This window comes from Plectropomus leopardus, chromosome 13, assembly GCF_026936395.1.
Source record: "Plectropomus leopardus strain MGB_pleo_1.0 chromosome 13, ASM2693639v1, whole genome shotgun sequence".
Taxonomy (NCBI): domain Eukaryota; kingdom Metazoa; phylum Chordata; class Actinopteri; order Perciformes; family Serranidae; genus Plectropomus; species Plectropomus leopardus.
The window spans coordinates 12,124,181-12,136,436 of NC_142188.1; the positions used below are offsets into that span (position 1 = coordinate 12,124,181).

At 42.1% G+C, this 12,256-nt stretch overlaps 2 protein-coding genes across 6 annotated transcripts in view; both read left to right on the forward strand.

Annotated features, from left to right (window-relative positions):
* chrm3a (cholinergic receptor, muscarinic 3a) overlaps positions 1 to 4,632 on the forward strand; it is a 109,091-nt gene extending 104,459 nt beyond the window's left edge. For 3 of the 5 annotated variants that reach the window (XM_042502807.2, XM_042502805.2, XM_042502806.2), the window contains one exon: positions 706 to 4,632. In XM_042502807.2, the coding sequence (XP_042358741.1) occupies positions 725 to 2,650 (1,926 nt within the window). In that variant the 5' untranslated portion in view covers positions 706 to 724 and the 3' untranslated portion in view covers positions 2,651 to 4,632. Of the gene's footprint in view, positions 1 to 646 lie in introns of all 5 variants that reach the window. The other 2 variants (XM_088086247.1, XM_088086246.1) reach the window with 1 other exon arrangement.
* A 102-nt stretch (positions 4,633 to 4,734) lies between these two features.
* Positions 4,735 to 12,256, forward strand: part of fmn2a (formin 2a) — a 54,366-nt gene continuing 46,844 nt past the window's right edge. Inside the window, 2 exon segments of the mRNA XM_042501563.2 lie at positions 4,735 to 5,475; positions 6,868 to 9,097. Of these exon segments, the coding sequence (XP_042357497.2) occupies positions 6,913 to 9,097 (2,185 nt within the window). The 5' untranslated portion in view covers positions 4,735 to 5,475; positions 6,868 to 6,912.

Here is a 12,256-nt window from a genome sequence, read left to right on the forward strand (position 1 = left end):
GTTTGAGCTGCGTAGCTACAAGCAAATCACTAGAAAATTGTTTCAATCTGTATGTGTTTGACTGGCAGACAAGCTGACACCAAAGCTGACACCAGACACCAGAGCTAAATTTTGAATAAAGATCACCAGCGTGTAACCTCCGCACCTGATCTGACAGGAGAAAACCAACCCTGTCCAAGCCCTAATGTTATGCAAGGTTCAATCCCAACACAGACATCTTTACAGACCAGGCAGCCATGTGGGAAAATTGCTGTATATAGCTGTATTACCTGAGTTTAAGAGAAATGTCTTTGCAATTTGCTGGATGTCAACAAACAGGTGTTGATTGCAGTCATTCGCTCTCACTGGAAGTGCTGGCTGTCTAGCCCAGTTGATTCAAATGTCAGTTTGTAATTTGATATGTGGTTTGCAATGCATTTACAGTGTGCATACAGATCATCTACAAATGACATTATGAGTGATTGTGGGTCGGACAAATCAGACCTAAACATCTCTGCCTTTTCAGACATCCAGCTCAGTAGAGTAGGTTTCTAGCCTCACCTACTGGATATAAATAGTAATGTCAACTGCTCATGTGTCCTTTCTTCATTTCATTCTCTCTGTCACTCTATCCTTCCCCCGTTTCTACTTCTCCTTTTGTGCCAAGTCCCTCTTCCCTCCCTCTCTCTGTCCCTTCCTTCTTCCCTTTTCTGTCTCTGTCTTTAGAATATGCCAGGACATAACAATGAGCTCCAACAGCACAGACCCCGGTCTCTTCCTGACAGCAAACACCTCACTACCAGCAGCCAACGCTCTCCACCAAGGAGGAAGTGTCGGAGCCCCCTGGTTGGGTTTTCACGTGAATGCCCTGGATGATAATATCTCTTCCACCAGCAATCTCCTAAACCTCACCTCGGAGTCCAAAAATGTAACTACCGTCCCCTCGGGCGGCCATCCTTTGTGGCAGGTTTTCCTCATTGTCTTACTGACAGGCATGCTGTCACTGATCACCATCATTGGCAACATCCTGGTGGTGGTATCCTTCAAGGTTAATCGCCAGCTGAAGACGGTCAACAACTACTTTTTGTTGAGCCTCGCTGTGGCTGACCTCATCATCGGGGTTATCTCCATGAACCTCTACACTGCGTATCTTGTGATGGGCTACTGGGCCATGGGCAACTGGGCCTGTGACATGTGGCTAGCTATAGACTATGTGGCCAGCAATGCATCAGTTATGAACCTTCTGGTCATTAGCTTTGACCGCTACTTTTCAGTCACCAGGCCTTTGACATACCGAGCCAAACGGACAACAAAGCGAGCTGGGATTATGATCGGTCTAGCCTGGTTTGTTTCTTTTGTTCTATGGGCCCCAGCCATCCTACTATGGCAGTATTTTGAGGGTGAAAGGACTGTTCCCGCGAATCAGTGCTACATTCAGTTCCTCACAGAACCAACTATAACCTTCTGCACAGCCATGGCAGCTTTCTACCTGCCTGTGACGATAATGAGTGTTCTCTACTGGCGCATTTACCAGGAGACCCAGAACCGCTCAAAGGAGTTAGCTGGGCTGCAAGGGTCAGGGAGTCGTGGTGGGACTGGAGGAAGAGGAGGGGATGGTGCTGGTGAGAGAGCCCGTTTCGTCCATCAGACAGGAAGTTCTAGAAGTTGCAGCAGCTATGAGCTGACCAGGTTGTCCCGGAGAAAGAGCACATGTCGAGAGCTGGTTGGCCGCTTCCGCTGCTGGCCTGGGGTTCGTTCTTGGAGACCTGGTAGTACCCGGCAGGGCGATGGTGATCCAGACCAGAGCAGCAGCGACAGCTGGAACAACAACGATGCTGCAGTGTCGTTGGACCACTCTGGGTCTTCGGAGGATGAGGACTGTGGAGGCAAAGAGATGATTTCCCAAAGTCATGCTATTTTCTCCATTGTTCTCAGCCTACCTGGGATAAAAGCTGCTGTCAACTCCCAGCTCACCTCATGTGAGGATCTGGATGCAGCCTCAGAGGAGGATCCCCTGAGGGGAGCAGAGTATAACCGAGACAGCGTCTCAACAGTCACCACCAACACCACTGCCACCACAACTCCTGATGGAGCTATCGGTTCTGAAAATAGCTACCACCAACGCTTCTGCTCACGCAAGATTCAATCAATGCCTACCATCCAGGCTACATCCAACCAAGTATCTGATGATCCCCCAACGACTACCACCACTGCCGACGACAGCACTACCACCAGCACCACTACCAAATCCCCCTCTGTCCCAATGTCCTTCAAAGAGGCAGCTCTGGCGAAGCGTTTTGCATCGCGAGCCCGGACTCAGATCACCAAGAGGAAGCGCATGTCCTTAGTGAAGGAAAAGAAGGCAGCTCAAACTCTTAGTGCCATCCTCTTTGCTTTCATCATCACATGGACACCTTACAACATCATGGTGCTGATCAATGCCTTCTGTAAAGTTTGCATCCCGGAGACCCTGTGGGCCGTGGGGTACTGGCTTTGCTACGTCAACAGCACTGTCAACCCCATGTGCTATGCCCTGTGCAACAAAACTTTCCGTACAACATTTAAGATGATACTGCTGTGCCGCTGGGACCAGAAAAAAAGGAGGAAGCAGCAGTTTCAGCAGAGGCAGTCAGTGGTCTTCCACAGGAGGATCCCCAGGGAGTCCACGTAAAGGACAGCAAGTTTGGATGGTTGATAACAGAAAATTTAACATAGGATAAGTAAAAGAAAGAAGCATCCATGTAGTTGTTTGTGTGGAGTTTCTTTGCTTCCCAAATGTGTTTCTCTGCTGGTACGTCAAGCACAGCAATCCTGTGGCGGTCTTGAGGTATGTGTTTGTGTCGGTGCATCCATTTAGCAATGCTGTGTGTGTAAAGGGTTGTGTAAGGTAAGGTCCAGAGATAAAAACTCTCCCTCTGTCCTTGAAGAACTCTTTACCTTTCACGCTTGTGCAGCTGAGAGAAAATGGACTGAGTGGAAAACAATAGAAAAGGGCTTTAAAATGCATTGCAGGAGAATTTTTTTGAAGTGCAATTGACACAAGGGGAAAGGATATCTTTGTCACGGGGTTGGGGATCCACATTTGTTATCATTTTTCTCTGTGGGTAGCTAGATCTGTAATGTGCAGAGTGGTTTTGCATTTCAAACAAAACTATGTATCTGTAATACGTGACTGAAAGCCAAGACAAAAACTATTTTGTGTTCACAGGCTTCTACATTGTACTGATTTAACCTGCCATCCTCTCAGTTGGCATGTGTTTTTATCAGACTTCTGTACATTGCCTTTCTACTTGGATATAGCTTTCCTGTGTCTGATGGAATATAAAAAGTTCTTGAATTGTGTCCTTACTTTCAGTCAACAGAGATCTGTTATTTTTGTGATATTCATTTTTGTTTTTTCTAGATATTCCTGACATTTTGAGCCAGTCTGAAAATGATTCTTCTGATGAATTGAGTTGTGAATATTTTGTGTGGCACCACAGTTGGTGAACTGCTGTTGTGTTCAATGTGATTGTTGTGGTTTTTATGGTGGAGAAAATAAGTACATTGGTTGTGTTTTATGTACTTGCAGTTCTCTGTCAAGAGTAATGATTATACATTGATGATATTCTTTGTGTACATTTGGATATTTCTGACTTGATACACGATTGATTGCACACACAAAGATGTCCATTTATAAAGATGCGTGTTTTGATTTTACACTGTCTTTTAGATTTCTACAAAATGATACATCTGGGGAACTCTTTGTAAAAGACTACCCGTCGTTGATTTAGTGGAGCAATGGCAGCCTCTAGTGGTTTGAGAAAGACTTGTTGTCCAGGCTGTAATTTTGTCAGTCCAGTTTCTACAGTGCAGTGTCAAAATCCCATTTTGCCATTATGAAGACAAGAAAATGGCAATTTTGATAATAATTGGGCAATAATAATTCATACTTAAAGCTTGTTTGGTTTTGTGAATTGGCATAAAGAAATCATGTTTCATGTAGATTTTTTTTAAAAAAAAGAAGGAATGGCCATCATTGAGGTTACAATATCTTAACATTTTAGTTAGCCTGATCCTTTTTTTCCCCATATAATTTATGGGTGAAGTTTTTCTTGATTATTAAGACAGCAATTGATTTGTAAATAGAATTGCTGTCTCTGTCATTGTATGTTTTTTTTTAAAAAGTGGCCAAACACCACACACCAACAGATGTCAACATAAAGACCTTAAGCAAGAATTAATTTTCCTTTGTATTGCACATTATGTTATTCTTATCATAAGTAGTTGTTTTTTTACATTGTTGCTGCACCCAAATTTTAAATTGTGCAAAAGGTATTTATTGAAAGCAAAGGACAGCCTGTATTTTGACACTTAGCATACTAAAGAATGAGAGGATTTTTGGATGTAATGGTGTGGTATTAATGTGCTGTATGCAAAAGAGATGTTAAAGAAAAAATCCCATGACTGTCACCAGTGGGTATTTTGTCTGCTTTCAAAGCAATGTGTTCCAGTGTCATAACACATTCTTCATCAAAACATGATTTTTTGTACTTAAATATTGGGAATGTAAACTACCAAAATGGTGAACACAAACATTTTGTTACATTTCAAGTATGCCAATCATACTCATATTTTAAGTCAATAAACAAACAAAAAACTTTTTGACAGAAATTATCTGTTAATTTTTTTAATGCTGCAAACCACGATTGTGTTATTTTCACGCATGTTTGATTTATTTTTACATTTATTTACCAGAATGGGTTGCTAAGTATGCTATTATCATTTATGCAAGTGAAGCTGTAGAATTAATTTCTTTTCTCTAAAACATTTTCAGGAAATTTATGTGTGATATAATGAAGAATATATCAGTATATTCAGTGGACCATCTGCTCTTTCACAGTTACATATATTAAGACTCCCATTTTTTTATTGCTAGTCTTTCAGTTTGTAGAATTGTTATTTTTCTTATTTATTTTGATTTATTTACCTTATATCTTCTCTCTTTAGAAACCTAGTGGTTAGGCCCACTGACATGTCAGGGGGACGTCTTATGTTTGGAGCACACAGCTGAGGCTTGTTTCTTTATTGGAGGGACGGACTTAGCGATGGCACCAGGAAACACCAAACCAAAGGTAGAAAATGTCAACAGAATATTATGTGTGGAGGATTTTGTCTAATTTTTTTGTTAAATGTGATTGCTGCATCACTGTCCAACACTACCACAACATTAAATGATCTTTGACTGTTGCACAGTTCTTTACAGCACTGTTTCCCAAGCTTTTTGGTCTGTGCTTGAGACACAGTTTGTTCCCATGATTAGGCCTGATGAAGTTAGTGAGGGGAGTGTCAGACAGTGCTAATGGAAGATGGCCAGGGAGACAAGACATGTGATGAGGAAAAAACCAACTTCATGTGACCCCACGGCTGAGGAGCGGCTCATAAACGAAGACAAACACCCATTTGTGTTGTTTTCCTCATTCAGAGCTGAACAACCGAGGAGAATCCACCAGTCAGGCAAGTACACTATCATTTATGATATAGATTGGGTTTTTTTTTTAATATAACTGATGAAGCAGCTTATCCACAGTGTTTTAACCATTTCATGTATTGTTAAATTTGTCTTGAAATGTTGCTAATTTGGCTCCTGTTGCAAAGTGTTTACAAAATGTGTTTAACCAAGAGGATGTTCTGAAGTGCTCTAGATGAAGAAACTTTTATCAGTGTTTGGACAAACACAGACTGTAATGAATTTGTGAGTTGGTTATATGTAAATATAATTCTTGTACTCAGGAGTCTCTTTATTAAGATAATTTTTAATATAATGATTTTAAATGTAATCTTTTTGTGTGTAAGTGGCTTTGTCCCCGTAATTACATTCTTACGTTAAACCACTTACTCACTCTAAAGTAAAGTAAGAAAGGCTAAAAGTATCACATGGCTCGATTTTGTCTGCACCACACCCATCTAGACATTAATCAGCCCTAAGGCTTGCCTTGATGCAGGCCTACACGCACATACACCATTAAATAAATAGCGATTATAGGCTGTAAGACATGTTTGTAACAGAAATCTTTTCCAATTATAATACTGTGTCTTTAACTGTAGACATTATCTATCACCAGTGATGATTTGATCAATAAATGGTGCTTTGCAAAATGTTTCATTTGTAAAACAATGATTTTATTTAATATTTGCTAAATAATTATATTAGGGCTCACACTATTGATTATTTTCATCATGAATTAGTCTTCTGAATATTTTCCCAAATAGGTGATTATTGGTTTTATCTGTAAAATGTCAAAAAGCAATCAAAAATGTCCATCAAGTGTTCCTGACACCCATCAGCTGTCCAAAACCCAGAGTTATTCAGTTTAGTATCATGATAAATTACGAAAATGAACAAATATTGACATATGAAGAAGCTAAAACCACTACGTTTTTGGTGTGTTTTCTGTTCTGTTCTGATCTGTTGCCATTTAATTTTCTGTAGATCATTGTATTATTATATAACCCAAATATTTCAGCTCTATTTTTCAGATATACCTGCTTGTAATTATTTCTGGCAATTTCACTTTGTTTCTCTTGCTGTCCCCTGTCGTGTCACGTGAATCTCAATCTAGCTTTTCCTAAAATCAATACATAAAACTGTGTCTGAGACGTGAAAACATCTCACATTCTAACAGTGTAAATATATACAGTGGAAATGATAGCAAAAGAAAGTCTATACAAAAAATATTTGTACTGCATGGCAACAAGAAACATAAGGCTTCTTGTGCTATCTAACTTTTGCATCACTGAGAACAGATTGTCTCTTCTCTTTCATTGTGAAGCTACTTGTTTGAATCTAAAATGAGTCAATATGATTTTAACTTTATTAACTTTAACTTTATTTTCCATTTTCTTCAGCCGGCCTCAATCCTCTCCCCTCTGGAAGAAGCCACGGAGGTCAGGATGCAGACTTTCAAGACCGTGGAGACCCAGGTACCTTTTCTGAAAGAGAGTTTCTTCACCACCACTTTCAAAGGAAGGAGGAAGAGCAGCGTCACCAACCTCCTCCGTAAACAACAGCACTCCCTCCTCAATCAACAGCACCAGCAGCAGCAGTGCATTTTAGAGCATCAGCAGCATCCACAGCAATTTCTTCCCCCCTCAGTCGAGACTGTACTGGGGCAGAGCACTCCGGAGCATCAGCGACTTGCTCGCTCGACCAGCAGCCCGTTATGCAAGACAGCCGAGCGTGCAGGAGCATATGGGGATAAAAAGGAGGGGCAAAAAGAGGATGAGAGAGTGAGAGAGGCTGTGCAGGGTAGGGGGGGAGAGCATGGAGTGAGTGGGAGCGAGCCCGCGGCTGTCAGTGCCAGTCTCCTCCTCCTTTCATCATCAGCATCATCAGCAGCGCGGGGGGAAGCAGCATCATTCTCACAGCTGCCTGTAACTGTGGTGGGCAGACAGCAGGGATTAGGCAGCTCTGATAGGACTCTGACCAACAGAGGACCAGCAGCATCATCAGCAGCTCAGGAGGAGCATGCCCAGCCTCGACCCCAGCAGCATGGCCTGTTAGCCAAGGGTGTCCGCCTGTTCAGGAACATGGGGAACCAGGAAGCAAAGCAGAGGAAAGGAGGAGGAAGTGGTGGAGCGGCAGGGGATGTCTCCTGTGATGGCGATGCTGACGAGAGGGAAGTGGACAAGAAATCCAAAAAGTCCCAAAATAAGACAAGTAAAGGAGGTGAAAGTAAGAAGAAACCAAAGTCAGAGTCGAAGGGTTCTGTGTTTTCCAGCATGAAGATAAGGAAGAGTTTGTCAAAGGGAAAAGGTTTTTCTAAGGATGACATGTTGGAGGATGGGAGGTCAGTTCATCCTGGCAAAGCAGGGCTCAAGCCCGGTGCAGAGGCGAGCCTGTCAGCTGATGAGATGGGAATGCTATCAGATGTTGAGGGGGATCTGTGCCGTTTAGCCGCGGACAGTCACCAATCTATGGTGGATGAGACTGGCCGGAAGACAAGCTCGGGGTCAGATGCTGACATATACAGTTTTCACTCAGCAGCAGCTGAAAATGAAGACCTGCTCTCTGACATCCAGCAGGCCATAAGAGACCAATATGTGGCCAGCGACAGGCTGGAAATGACTGAAGGGTTAATGTCTGAGGAGAACAAAAAGGAGGTACTATCTCACCAGCTTTTAAATCTGGATAAAGAAGTTTTCTCTCACTCTGTTGGTAGTGAACCACAAGAAGTAAGCGAGGAGTTTGCGAATTTAGAGAATGCAAGTCGTGTTGTACCCATATCAAGAAATTCATCTGGTCCAGTGTCACCAAGTGAAAGTGGTCCAACATCTTCAGCCCCGGACACAGAGAGAAGCAGCAGCAGCCTTTTCCCAAAGACTAACAGTACGTACAGCTTTCCTGACACTACAGCTACCAGCACTTCGTACGAGAGCGCTGAGGAGCCTCAGGATGACCTGGAGAGCCCGGTTCTGCAGCCTCAAGTTGACCTGGCTGCACAGAGCAAAAACATATGTGTGCCAAGTGTCCGCTTGGATCCCGTTGTGGCAGGGCCCACGCCGATGGGGTCTCATAGGAGTGTGAGCAGCATGGACCTGTCTATGGAGAAAGAGGAGGAAGAAACTGATAAATGCAACTTCCTGTCCCTGAGAAGGAGGAAGACTAGTTTGTCTATCAGTCAGCTAACAACAGATGGCCCACCTGGTTCTCAGCCAAGGCGGACGTCCTCCACCACCTCCCCATCAACTGTCAAACTCTACCCTCCGGTTCACCCATCCTATGTTAAAACTACCACCAGGCAGCTTACCTCTCCAATTGGCTCACCCATCACCAGCCCCAGTGTGCCCAGGAAAACAGATGCTGCTGCTGCTTCAAGAGAATCTAGCGGGGCTCAGGGGTTTAGGAGGCGCAAGCAGAGGTCCTGCTCCATCGCTGGGCCTCTCAGTGAGTCTGCAGACTGGTTAACAGAGCTGGATAAGTTAAGAGGAAGGCAAAGTGGCGGGGACAAATTTCCAGAGCTAGAGTCGGCGGAGAGGAGTTACACAGGCGGGACGTACTGGACGCTGGGGTCCAGGAGAGCACATTACGGACGACAGGCCTCAGCTACCACAGTACCCTACCTGGATGTCTTCTCTGGTGAGTCACATAAAACACCGGTAACTGAACTGCTGAAACGCATAAAGCTCCGCGGACAGACATGAAGTACTGTTAATAAAACATAGATTACAGTTTTGGTTCAAACTTCCTCTCTGATTAATTCCTGATTATGGAAAATAGCCCCATAATCCATTAGCAACATAACCCCACATCTTGGCCACCATTGCACTGATTCTGGATGGCTTTAGTGATAGCTTCCCGTTTAAGAGTGAGGGGCTGTGTTCAGTCCCAACAAACAAAGCAAAATTTGTATTTGGTGTGTTGAACATCACGCAGTGTTATGCAAGCACACTGTTTTTTAGTAAGTTGAAGTTTAATTTAATTCAGGTCAATTAAAAGGGCTTTATTTGCACAAGAAACATGTATACTTTGCCAAAGCAAATGGGGAATATTAGATTTACAAGACATGCGTTTATATGCATGTCTCTGTTGATTCTGTAACATCTCTGACACACCCACCAATCAAGAGAAAATATAGCTTAAAGCCTGCTCAAACTGTTTCACACCGTTTTGGGGAAACATGACGTTCAATTTGGAAACTGTAGCAGATTGAAGTTGCCTGGGGTATCATGAAGTTTGGTTGGATGGTGTGAAACAGGAGAGAGTAACCTGGTAAAATTTTGAACCAGTTGGATAATAAAAGGATGTTGAGAATCATGAATGGATAGGAACCAGCCCAGACAGAAGGTATTAAAACACTGATTAAAACAAACGGTGGAGCGTCTAACACCCTGTTGTGTATTGTAAGCTTTGCAACTATGGCAGCTGAGAAGGTGGCTTATTCTATTTAAAAACTTCACTATATTTAACAAGTATGTCTTTTAATGGCTTAAACAATTTGTTTCATACACCAAGCTGCAGTAAAAACATTTGGTAAGTAATTTAGTTTGTGTGACAGTGACACACCCACCAAACAAAAAAAAAAAACAACATACCTTAAAGCCTGCTGAGGAAACATCTCCTTCAACCTGGAAACAATGGCAAAATGGTGCACACCATTTTTCCACTAAACATGCCCCAGATGATGTTTCTCAGAGGAGGTGATAATTGAAAAAGCAGTAAGAGTTTTAATGAAATACTCCTCCTGACTTAAGACATCTGGCAAGTTTATAGGTTTCACAGCCCTATAACAAAGCTCACATTATAGTAAAGTGTTCTCATGCATTTAAATGAGAATGAGCATATAATATCATTTTCCCATAAAAAGACCAACACCAGCAATATGAGAGTCCTTCTCCTACTTCCTGTGTATGGCTCTCAGCTTTAAGCCTCTTTGTTCCTCTAAAGAAGTAAATCTCAAAAAACAACAAAAACAGTTAGGCACTGTAGCTCTCAGCAAGTGTAACAGGAGAAAATACTAGATTTGTTACTGACTATTTTCAGCTGCAGATGTGGGAAAATAAAACAACATAGTTTTTTTAAAAGCTACAATAACTCTACAGCACAGAGGAGTAACCTACACTTCTGTTCATATATGCTGTATTTGTTAGTAGGGTCAATAAAACTGCTGGTTTTGGTCTTTTTTTTAGGAATTTGACAAAAAAAAAAAAAAAACAGAAAATATCACCAGACATGGCATTTTGTATAGTGGAAAATCATTTTATCAACTGTTTTTCCATCAAAGAGGCAATTTACTGACCAAGTAACATATCAGGGGAAAAACAAATCTCTCCATTAAATTTAATAGTTTATTCCTGTTGTTGCTGGGATCCCCAATGAGCCGAATGCGTATTTGTTTGTCTCCAATCCCCATCGAGATTAGGTTATTATGCAATGGTATTGTGAAATGGTTATGTTAATTGCCCAATGATTTAAATTCTAGTGACTTAAGAAATTATCACATTATACAAATGATCGCAGCGGGAGTAATAAAGTTATGATTTAAAAGTACAATAGCTCATGAAAACCGAGATAAAACAGTGGGGGTTCTTTATTGAGAAGTGTGCTCAGAACAAATGACTGCTTCTAATAAAACAATGCCACTCTGTCCTCATTTCTGTTGTGGTGCTTTTCAAGAGCTCAGCTGCTCTCCACTGTCTGAGCCTGTGTTCATAAGTCAGACGACCGAATGACAACACTGCCACCCACCCAGGGCGAAGCCTTCCTCTGATCCACGGGCTCTGACACAAAAACCACACACACACACACACACACACACACACACACACACACACACACACACACACACACACAGAGGGCACACTTGTAGATGCTAAACCTAAGTGACAGTTTATCTGCCTGATAAATTGTGATGGATTTATTGTAGCCAAATAATGGAGGTACACTCAAACATCAACATTTTGTCCATCTGGCATTTTATAATTATAGGACGAACTGTATGCTGGCCTGTTTATATTCACAAAGACTCTGCTTATTTCACCACTTAGTCACTGGCCAATTCAGTGCTCCATGTGACACAAATCAGTTCAGCCAGTTTTCCAGGTCACATCGGGCCTTTAGGACAGAGCGGGAGGACCGAGAGGAAGGCGGGAAACAAGCTGATTTAACTGTCAAACATGTGAGATTGAAAACACAAATTCTCTTTTAAATTATTTAACGTGAACTGATTTGACTCTGGATTTGAATCAAGTGTGAGTCTTGGCTAAACTGGTTTGTGTCCTGACAATTGTACCTGTCCCTGTTTATTATGTCACACTAGTCATGAAATCAATTTCCAACTTTAGCCTTCATTAGTGTTTGTCAAACACAACTCCAAAGAGCTCAAAATCAATGTCCACAGGACCATGAGTCATAGGACTTTGTTAATTCATTTGATGCATTCCTCTGAATACCATGGTTTAAAGAAATATCAGGCTAGTATAACAGCATTAACGACTGACCCCACAGTGTGTCATGCTTGGACTCTGAAGTAATAGAGCTATGTTCTTCCTCCAGGCTCCACAGCCTCTGTTGATGTCACATAGTCAATACTTTCTCAACCCCTAATTATAACTTCTGCTCCTGCCATCTTTAAGTCACTGAATTCTTCCTTATCTTGGATCCAGAAACCTGTTCAGGGATTTAGGGATTATTACAAATTTCTCACAGCTTGAACTCACTTTCCTTTCTTACTCTGGCTCCATGATAAGAAAAAAATGTTGCCTTGTTACCAAGACAGAGACAGTAAACTGTGTTTTT